The 10,229-nt window shown below is 40.2% G+C and overlaps 3 protein-coding genes and 2 non-coding genes across 5 annotated transcripts; 3 read left to right on the top strand and 2 right to left on the bottom strand.

The window, feature by feature from the left end:
- The first annotated feature begins 1,099 nt into the window (after positions 1 to 1,099).
- Positions 1,100 to 3,016, top strand: LOC129791148 (probable cytochrome P450 28d1). The gene is made up of 5 exons (XM_055829146.1): positions 1,100 to 1,335; positions 1,399 to 1,747; positions 1,807 to 2,344; positions 2,406 to 2,672; positions 2,738 to 3,016. The coding sequence occupies exons 1-5, from the start codon at positions 1,157 to 1,159 to the stop codon at positions 2,902 to 2,904; spliced, it is 1,500 nt and encodes a 499-aa protein (XP_055685121.1). The 5' UTR covers positions 1,100 to 1,156; the 3' UTR covers positions 2,905 to 3,016.
- A 71-nt stretch (positions 3,017 to 3,087) lies between these two features.
- LOC129791151 (trypsin 3A1-like) lies at positions 3,088 to 5,340 on the top strand. The gene is made up of 2 exons (XM_055829149.1): positions 3,088 to 4,329; positions 4,915 to 5,340. The coding sequence occupies exons 1-2, from the start codon at positions 3,850 to 3,852 to the stop codon at positions 5,206 to 5,208; spliced, it is 774 nt and encodes a 257-aa protein (XP_055685124.1). The 5' UTR covers positions 3,088 to 3,849; the 3' UTR covers positions 5,209 to 5,340.
- On the bottom strand, positions 4,788 to 10,175 carry LOC129791145 (pre-mRNA-splicing factor ATP-dependent RNA helicase PRP16). Its single transcript, XM_055829141.1, has 6 exons — positions 8,271 to 10,175; positions 8,006 to 8,199; positions 7,033 to 7,945; positions 6,048 to 6,189; positions 5,373 to 5,982; positions 4,788 to 5,149 (listed from the first exon to the last, which is right to left on the bottom strand). Exons 1-5 carry the CDS (start codon positions 10,081 to 10,083, stop codon positions 5,385 to 5,387), a joined length of 3,660 nt encoding a protein of 1,219 aa, XP_055685116.1. The 5' UTR covers positions 10,084 to 10,175; the 3' UTR covers positions 4,788 to 5,149; positions 5,373 to 5,384.
- Trnaa-agc (transfer RNA alanine (anticodon AGC)) lies at positions 6,275 to 6,347 on the bottom strand. The gene has a single exon. It is a non-coding gene; the product is annotated as a tRNA-Ala (tRNA).
- Trnaa-agc (transfer RNA alanine (anticodon AGC)) lies at positions 6,705 to 6,777 on the top strand. Its single transcript has one exon. It is a non-coding gene; the product is annotated as a tRNA-Ala (tRNA).
- Positions 10,176 to 10,229: the final 54 nt, after the last annotated feature.

The following is a 10,229-nucleotide window of genomic DNA, read 5'->3' as shown; positions in this document are numbered from 1 at the left end:
CGAAGAAGAAGAAGATATAATTTGAACTTTAACGAACTTTTTTTGCATTCCACAAATTCGTGATTTCTATGATTTTCTCCCAAATTTTTGGACATAAAACACATGTTTGGCGCTCCTGGAGTACCTCGGGGTGCTCAAGCCCACGAGAAACCCTCTGTGAAGAAATTGGGACTCGCTGAAATTTTAACGGTTGGGATTATTGGAAATAAGGAGTACTACGCTGAAAGAGTTTTGGCGGTTGTGGAAAAATAAAATTTTCTCCGCTTCTTCGCAATTTTCAGGCTTTTCCTGCCGCAGAGGGCCTCTTTGGGCCCCTTGTACCTGTTCTGGAGGGTCTGGGGTTTTTTTTGAGTGGTTTTTCTGGGAGCTAATTCAGAGGAGGGAAAAGCCGACGGCAGTTATCGTTTTTATTTTTTTACAGAGCTGTTTTTCCCAGAATTTTTTATGCCAATCAACGTGGCGTCGCTTCCTGGTCATGAAAAACACAATTTCGCTGGAAAATTCGGCGGAAAACGCGAGAAAATTGCGAAAAATCAAAAGTGTGAGCGAGACGGATAGCGATGAAATAGAACGTGCCAATAAGTAGTGGTGGCTTTTGGAACTACATTTAGGGCGCTAAATTCAAAAATAGTCTAGAAAAAAAAAACGATTTTTTTCGTTTAACATTTTGATTTTATTTAAAGTTCTTCATCAGCCTCATCAGCTCCTCTCTAGTTTGATTTAAAGAACATGGCATTTAATTTAATATCGCAGCAATTAAAATATTATTTAATTAACTTGAATTAAACTAAAGAAAATAATTCAATCAATCACAACCGCCTCTAGAACGTAAAAATACTTATTTTATCAACAAATAAATTTTCCCATTATAAAAATAAACATTTGATAAAATGCTACTCGATAATAATGTTACATAATTAGTATTCAGGGTCAATTTATATCTCTTTTTCCTTATTTTTTTCTTACTATTATTTTCAATTGACCTTTTTCTTGGTATGCGATACACACTCGCGCATCTTTCTCTATCACAAAATGACGAGCAAATTCTCCAAGTGTACGAGACTGATGGAGATAATAGAGACATTATCAGAGTTAAAAGGCATTTTCAGTTAACCGAAGATCATTCTTGAGGAAGCACTCATCGCGGTTCCGAAAAATGTTGCAAACATTAGTGATTTTGGGGGCTGTTTTTACCTTTCTTTTGGTGATTTGGAGATGGAATTACAATTTCTGGGCAAAACGACGTATCGGAGGACCTAAACCTACCCTCCTTCTAGGGAATTTTCCCAATTATTTTAAAAGAAACTTCATCTATGATTTGGATGATATCTACAAGTAAGATTGATTTTCTTGCTATTTTCCATGATGATGATTTTATTCATTTTGAATTTTTTAAAGACAATACAGAGGAGGATGCCCATTTGTTGGGATTTATGCTATTAGAACACCGAGAGCCTTCGTTACTGATCCCGAATTTTCAAAGCGAATTATGACCTCGAATTTCCGACAATTCCACAATAATGAAGTGGTTGAAATGATTAATTTAAAATCCGATCCAATTGTTGGACTCAATCCCTTTTGGATGCCCTATGAAGAGTGGAAGGGTCTAAGGCAGGAAATAGCTCCAGCTTTTAGCAATATTCGCGTTAAATCTCAATTCCCAATAATTGAATCTTCTTGCGAGAAAATGGTGAATTACCTGAAGAATCGTACAAAATCTCATGGATCTTCTATCAAAGTCTCAGATGTAATTTTTGAATTAATTTAGTGTGTTCTAGAATAATTTAAATTTTTTCTATTTCCTAGATCTCCCGCCGTTATACAAATGAGAATCTAATGAATTGTATTTTTGGAATAGAAGCGCACGCCTTTGAAAGTGAAAATCCGAACTCATTGCAATTCTTCATTGATTGCCTGAGTGAATTTGAGAAGAACAACAAGTTCTTCCTATCGGGCTTTATTTTTCCCCTATTTAAGCGTCTCTACAAATACAGGCTGCTCAATCCAAAAGTTCGAAAGTATCTAGAAGATATGCTTATGCACGGAATTGCCTTTAGAAAGGAATCTCCTGGTAGTCGAGATGATTTTCTTGCATTCCTAATGCAACTTCAGGAAAAGAAGGGATCTTCAACTAATGAAATGGTTGCTCATGCTCTAACATTCATCCTTGATGGTTTTGAAACATCGGCCATTGTACTGGATTGGATATTTTACCAATTAGCCAGAGACAGGCGTGTGCAAGACAAATTGCGAAGAATCATTGAGGAGGAATTGAAGAATAACGGGGGAAAGTTTACCTTTGAAACTTTAAGTGAACTTCCTTACCTGGATCAAGTTATTAATGGTATAATGAGAATATTAATTTATGTTGTTCTATTGAAGATTTTTATTTATTTTTTTTTTAGAAACTATGAGGCTCAATCCACCAATTCTCTTCTTCATGAAACAATGCAATGAATCCCTTGAAGTCCCTTTCAATAACGGGGAGGATGTAAAAACCTTCCCCAAAGGCGTAACAGCTATCATGTCAATGTATTCCCTCGGACGTGATCCTATCCTTTACGAAAATCCTGATAGTTTTTACCCAGAAAGATTCGACGATGGTGCCATTAAGGACTACAAGGATAAAGGAGTTTTCGTACCTTTTGGCGATGGACCAAGAATTTGTATCGGTAAGAATTGATTTAAATTAATTTACCGGATTTTAACCAGTTAATTTGTTGCCTGTTTTCCCTAGGAATGAGATTCGCTATTGCTCAGATTAAAGCCGCAACTGCAGAGGTTGTAAGGAATTTCAATCTCACGCTTAGTCCAGGAATGTCTAGAGACTTGAAATTAACGAAATCATTTTTTGGTGTACCCGAAAACGAGATTTCCGTTGATTTTAATCTTGTGCACGAGTAGTGAACTACGTTTTGTGACTTTTTTTGTAATTGATCTGTACCTACGTATTCAAGAGCAAACTGAAAATTCGTAAGTTGGGCAATAGAATAAAAATTTCTGTTCTAATATCAAATCGATTTCTTTGATTTATGTTCAAATCTCTTAAGAGAGAAGAGTTACCCATATTGGGAAAACTTTAGGAAAAGATCAGACTTGGAAGGTTCTAGGTTTTTACGGTTGGTATGTATTTTAAACGTTAAATTTTTTTTGATGAGAAGTTTTGCTACCTATTACTAACTGTAACTAAAATTGAAAGAAAAGTAATTGGAGCTATACTCCGCTCGTGGAAAATCCAAAGATGAAGAATGTAGGTTCAAGCCAATAGCGATGTCGTGCTTCGTTCACATTGCTCATGAGACTTTGTTCTACCAGTAAACGCAGTAAACATTTAAAAGAGGTCCTAAATCCGGTAGCAATAGGATCTAGTCTAGTTAGGTTTAAAAAAAAAACCCAACACAGGTACGGAAATAATACAACATCCTTAGCTCTTGTGAGTAAGGACAAGATTGGATTTTCTTCTGGTTAAACCAAACTTAACAGTGTAAGAAAAGGAGGAAGAAAAACCTGATCCAACCTACCATTCCCTACATTACCAACCTACCAATTAGAACTTTCAAATTTGTGCCAATTTTCAGCTGAATTTAGCCCACAAAATGTACTATTCTGACCACAATGGAAATCAAAGCAAAGCGTTATCAATTAACAATTAATATGAAGTGATACGACAGTTAACGATCGCTAACCATGGGCCATCTCACTTTGAGTAAAATTACTTTTTTCCGCTGTCGAAGACATGCAAGATACGGAGGTGCCCTATGGCTTGATAAAAAGACCAAGGAAGTCCAACAACGTTTCCAGTGTCGCTCTTTGTGCAAACAACACCCAAAGTTACTCGGGTAAGGAACCATGAAGGTGTTCCTCTGTTTCGTTACCGTGCTCTGTGCGCTATGGATTAATCCCACTGCTGGTGCAAGGATACACAATCGTATTGTTGGTGGTCAGGATATCACCATTGAGCAAGCTCCCTATCAGGCATCCCTGATTTACCACGACAATCACTGGTGCGGTGCTGTCCTCCTTCGACGTAATTTTGCCCTAACAGCAGCGCACTGCTTCGACGTCTGGGATTTTCATCTCTTCCGCGATGTCTTCCACATTCGCGTTGGATCAACCTTCATTAATCGCGAAGGCTTGATTGCCACCCTCATTGACGTAACACTTCATCCCCAATTCAATCCGGACACGTATAACTTTGACGTAGCAGTGATTCAAATCTGCGATTGTTTCGACTGGACGCCTCGTATTCAGCCTATCGCACTTCCGGCCGCCTTCCAACACACTCCCGAAGGGAGCCTTGGTTTTGTCTCCGGATGGGGAAGACTTTGGGTAAGGTCATCTGATAATAATTTGTTTATAACTATTTTTCGTGTTTTTTGAAAAGGTTTTTCTTAAAACTAAAATTATGATAAGAGTGGACATCATCATCACTATGCAGGTTTCACAGCGCGCAACAGCTTGGGCTATATGCGATTTTTTTTTGTTGGATCAAAAGTTTGAAAAAAGAATTTCAAGATAAATTAAGGAACGATTAAAAGTTTTAAAAGATAGTACCAATTCAGACCTCAAAGCATAATATTTTCTTATAGGAGAAATATTTAATTGTGGTGTAAAATTAAAAAAATTAAATTTAAATTATTCCGGACTTGCCCAGGATTTTTTTTAATCCTTACCAAGTCTTGTTTCAAAATCACATAGAAAAATCAATTTTAAGCCAAATTTTAGCCCTAGTTGTTGCGCGTCGTGAAACAAGCCCATAATGATGATGATAAGCCAAATTTCATGAATTTTCGCATAAAAAAGTTCTAAAAATCTTTTAAGAAAATAAAAACTTCTTCATTACAAACAATTCAGGGTTAAAATTAATAAAATAAAATCAAAAATTCATTAGATAAAAAAAAACATTTTTTTCAGTATCAAGGCCCTATTCCGGATATCCTCCAGGCAGCCCACATGCCTATCCTTAACAGAGATCGCTGCATGGAGACATTCGCAGACATTAACCCTCTAACTGATTCAATGTTCTGCGCGGGATCTTTCTACGGAGGTCTTGATACCTGCCACGGGGACTCTGGTGGCCCAATGGTGCTCAACGGGGAAGTGATTGGGCTTGTCTCTTGGGGTATTGCATGTGCCCAAGTAGATTACCCTGGAATTTACACCAATGTTAGCTTCCTTAGGCCATGGATTGATCAACAATTGCCTTAATTTTGTCACTAAACTTAACACTTTTTGAGTGAAATTATTAAACAAGTGAAAATATTTGAAAAAAAAAAAATCGTTTTCCTTTCCGAGAGATCAAAAGAAATATTCTGTGAGTGTTCAATAAAAATATGTATATTTTTCTCTAAAAGACAATGCTTCTTACTCACTCACTACGAAGCCTAGAGACCAATACGAGCTGGAGTTCTCCTTGGGGTTGCCCCTCCGGGCGTAAGAATTTCCTGCTTTGGGATCATGGCCTCTTCACGCTGGGCTGCTTGAAGTTTCTCATCCTCCATCTGCTTTTGGGCCTTTTGCATTTGTGCCTCCATCTCTTGCAAGTGCTCAGCTGCCTGGCGCTTCTTCTCCCGCCCGCTCCTTCCTGTCTCCTTCACGGAGAAGAACATCGGGCCCAATTCCGCTAGCCAGTGTCCATCTACCGCCGTAGCACACTGCATGTACTCCTTGGCAGTCATTACTAGCTCATGGTACACCACATAGTCCGGGGTTGTGCCTAAACCATAAAGAGCTGATGTGGGATGAAGATGACAAGGCATCCCTGTGCGTAAGTTGACGTACTCCCCGATCCCCTTGAGCCTTGCCGCCTGGTAGAAGTAAGCTGAACAGATGCATTTGCGGATTATATCCCAATTTGTTCCACAAGATTTCACCGGAAGTCTCTGCTGGACTAAAATATCCTTAAGCTGCTGACGTACTTCTCTCACCTTTCGCAGAGCTTTGATGTGAATAAAATGCTCATTAGCCCAATTTGATGAGTAGCTGGAATGAAAATTAAACATTTTAATAAAAGAAATTAAATTGTTTTTCTCTTAAAGAAAACATACTTGTTCTGCTTCCATTGATTGTAGACATTCAGGTAAGTCAGATGATCCGATTCAGGCACCTGGAACTTCTCTCGAACACCATCAGCTTCTTCCTCTCTGCCTTTTGGACGATAGAAAATTGATGGGACGGAGAGCATTGAAACTGAAAGAAACGTTAATTTGCGCATAAATATTTAATTAATTAATTAATCTTCATAATTAAGACAAGAAAAGGAATAGAAAAAAATTGGAGATGCCGGGTATCGATCCCGGTGCCTCTCACATGCTAAGCGAGCGCTCTACCACTTGAGCTACACCCCCTACGAACACATTTCAAGCAAATATGACTCATGACTGCAACCATTGCCACGTATAATGAAAAATTCAAAAATAATCAAAAAAATATTAAAATATTTAATTTCACGGAAAACTTACTTTTGTATCTTGTTTAATCTTAATTTTAATTTATTTAGTCACTTTGTTTCCTTATTGCGGGCCCCCTTAGACACTCTTATGTAATTTTTTTTGTATAGCCCTGCATTAGTATTTTACATTTCTGGGTCTTAATTAAATAAGAAATAAATAAAAAGTCTTAAATATTTAACTTTTGAACACGAATTTTCCCCGAGGCAATGTCTATGTAAATCTAGTAGAGTCTTTGACACAGTCACGTTATCAGGGGGTGTAGCTCAAGTGGTAGAGCGCTCGCTTAGCATGTGAGAGGCACCGGGATCGATACCCGGCATCTCCAGTACTTTTTTTTTCCTTTTTTCCTAAGAAAATTATTTTTTTAACTCTTATTTCCTCCGAAATTGACTTTTTGCAAATTCTAACTTCAAAATTAACTTAAAAAAATCAATTTTTAACTAAAATTCTTAAAATTTCACCCAAAATATTATAAGACTTATTTCTTTAACCGAATTTACTCGATTTTTCTTTGAAAAGAATAACTTTTTAAGCACCTAAAATTAACAAATAAAAATCAGAAGTAAAAACAACGTCTTACCAATGATAAGAACTTCAGCACTGCATTCCATTTGGCAGGAAACAATCAGCATTTGACACTGTGGCGGATCAAGGGGGAATTCAGCCATTTGACGTCCCAGCGGTGTAAGTCCTCCCGTGTGATCCAGCGCCCCAAGGATCCACAGTTGATAGAGGGAATTCAGGATATTATCCTGCGGTGGTGGATCCATAAAGTGGAACTGAAGCAGATCAACGACTCCCAGTGATTTGAGTAGGAGCACCGTGTTGGCCAGATTTGTTCTCTGAATCTCCGGCACTGTAAGTGGTAGTAGATCATCCTTATATTGACGCTCTGTGTACAACCTGAATGCCTGCCCAGGGCCCGTACGGCCAGCTCGTCCTGATCTCTGATTGGCATTCGCCTGGGAGATTGGATAAATCTGCAGGGCATCCATACCGATTCGCGGATTGTACACCTTGAGTTTGCAGTACCCGGAATCAATGACAAATATTATTCCATCAACGGTTAGGGAGGTTTCAGCAATATTCGTGGCAACAACGCATTTTCTCAGTCCCTCTGGGGATCTCTGGAAGATCTTTGCCTGCAAATCCGATGGGAGCTGAGAGTAAATTGGTAGAATAGACAGTTGGGGAGCATTGTCAATCTCCGCAAGACGATCAGCTAGAACTTCACATGTTACTTCAATATCCTCTTGACCAGGCATAAAGATTAGAATATCCCCCTCTGTGGGTTGAAGATGAATCTGCAGCGCTTGCTTTACAGCTGCATCCACGTAGTCATCGCAGGTGTTTTTACTGAAGAATGTATCAACCGGAAAAGTTCTTCCGGGAATCGTAAATGTTGGTACATTCCCGAAGAATGTTGCAAATTTCGTTGAATCCATTGTAGCTGATGTAACAATGAGTTTAAGATCATGCCTTCTTGCGACAATCTGTAAAAGACAAGACAGAGTTTAGAACAAAATCAATCTGATTGAAGCCTCTGAACTTACCTCCCTGAGAAGGCCAAAAAGGACATCTGTTGACAATGATCTCTCGTGCGCTTCGTCCATTATTATGGCAGAATAGTTATCCAAATCTGGTTCTCGTAGACTCTCTCGCAAAAGTATACCATCAGTCATGTACTTGATTACCGTACTTTCCGACGTGCAATCTTCGAATCTTATAGCGTAGCCGACTTCCTCACCTGCGTTGAAATTAATAAAGTATAATTAAAAGAGTTTTTCTTAAACTTTAAAAATAAAAACAAAATCTTACCTAATTTCGTTCCCATTTCATCCGAAACTCTCTTAGCCACCGACATTGCTGCCACTCGCCTGGGTTGTGTACATCCAATCATCCCGAATTTGCTGTATCCATCCTCATGGAGATACTGCGTAAGTTGCGTAGTCTTCCCACTACCAGTTTCCCCCACTATTATAACAATAGAATTCTCCCGGATAACATTGAGGAGTTCCTGACGAACTGCAAATACCGGAAGGTAGTTTCTCTGCTCCTTGATCGTCTTCTTGCGTGAAAATTCACTTTTCTTCTCATTATCCGCCTGCATCATGTGCTCAGCGAACTTTTGACCCTTCTTGTAATCAGCCGTATCAGTTTCTTCATTGAATTTCTCATCTTCCTCATCTGCTCGCTTCTGTATGCCCATTATGTTGCCAATTTTTGTTCCACCGAGCTCCCAGTGCTTCTTCTGAGCCTTTCGACGTTCCTTCTGCTCGCGGAAGATTCGAACGAGGGCACTACCCTTGCGTGCAATGAGGGCCATATCACTGGTGGGATCTTTCACGGGAATCACCGGTTCCGGTTGCTTCGTGAAGACAATCCTACCATCGAGGAAAGGTGGTACAATGTGGTGCACAAGGAGATGAACTCTCTCAATGGCTTCCTCGTCGTAGTCCTCGGAAACATTAATTGACATCACGACTCCCGAAGTGAGCATCCGATTGCGCTCCCACAGCTCGTTATCCTTGTTAATCTGCCTCTGCTGGGCTGACATTCTCTTCGTGCGCTTCTGCTCAAGCTGCTCCTCGCGACGCCGGAAGTAGTCGGAATTTGTGCCACTGAATGGATTATTCTCATCATCGTACCCTTCATCGATATTGTACCATTCTCGATCGAGACGCTTCTGCTCCTCTTCCCACATCTCTTTGTCTTCCTCTGAATTCCACGGCTGATGATGCGATGTGAGGCCTTCTCTGGAGGTACCCGGAGTAGCCCCAGAACGCCGACGATCATTTGCCCAGCTATTGAATTTATGTGCTGGAGTTACACGAGGGGTCTCATTTTCAGGTCTCTGCCTCGATGACCATGGCCTACGGTTACTCCTCTCTGACCACTCACTTCTGTCCTCCAAGGATTTTGGTGTTGGGAAATCCCACGAAGACTTCTTCAGCGGCACACGCTCATCTTCATCATCCCACGATGAACTTGAAACTGACAATGAGTACCGTCCTGAATCACGGGGGGTACGTGGAGTTGAATCCCTTGAATGCGAGGATCTCCCTTCGCGGTATCTGTCACTTCGACTACTCCTTCCCCGATCGTAATCTCGATCTCTCTTCCTCCCCCTATCGCGATCTCTATCACGATCTCTCCCACGATCCCTATCGCGATCTCGATCTCCACTGCGCTCCCTTTTCTGGTCCTTCGTTGATGCATAAACGCCCTTCTCGCCACTCCGATGCCCCACATTGCTACTAGCCATCCGCTCTAGCATTCGATGCCGCGCTGTATCAGTGACTCCACCTGTATGCGATGGAGTCTCATCATTTGCCTCGCGATACTTCCTGCTAAGAACATGCGATTGTCGAAGATCGGGAGTCTTAAAGCCACCACCAGTGGATGTTGTAGGTTCAGCATCATCGTATTCAGTGTCTTTGAAGGAGATCAACCGACCGGCTTCCTTTTCACGCTCCTTCCGGCGAGCTGCTGCCAATTTATCCAAACCCAGAAGCGATGGTTTTGGTACTTTGAATTTACTCTCCTTCTGCTCCTTCTTGATTACCAGGCCACCCACATCGGAGCTTGATCCCTCAAGACGATAAACTTCACTCTCATCATCACTATTCATTTTTAATTATTCCAAAAATCATGCAAAAACGTTTTTCAATAACAACGCACTTTTTTTTTTTTTTTTTATTTTAAAGCTTTACGGCCCCAGCCTTTTCAAGCCACAAGGCCAATAACAACGCACTTCTTGTTTACAATTTTTCACTT

This window comes from Lutzomyia longipalpis, chromosome 2 (assembly GCF_024334085.1).
Source record: "Lutzomyia longipalpis isolate SR_M1_2022 chromosome 2, ASM2433408v1".
NCBI lineage: Eukaryota > Metazoa > Arthropoda > Insecta > Diptera > Psychodidae > Lutzomyia > Lutzomyia longipalpis.
The sequence above is the reverse complement of the archived record's forward strand: the minus strand, read 5'-3'. Positions and strand labels throughout refer to the sequence as shown.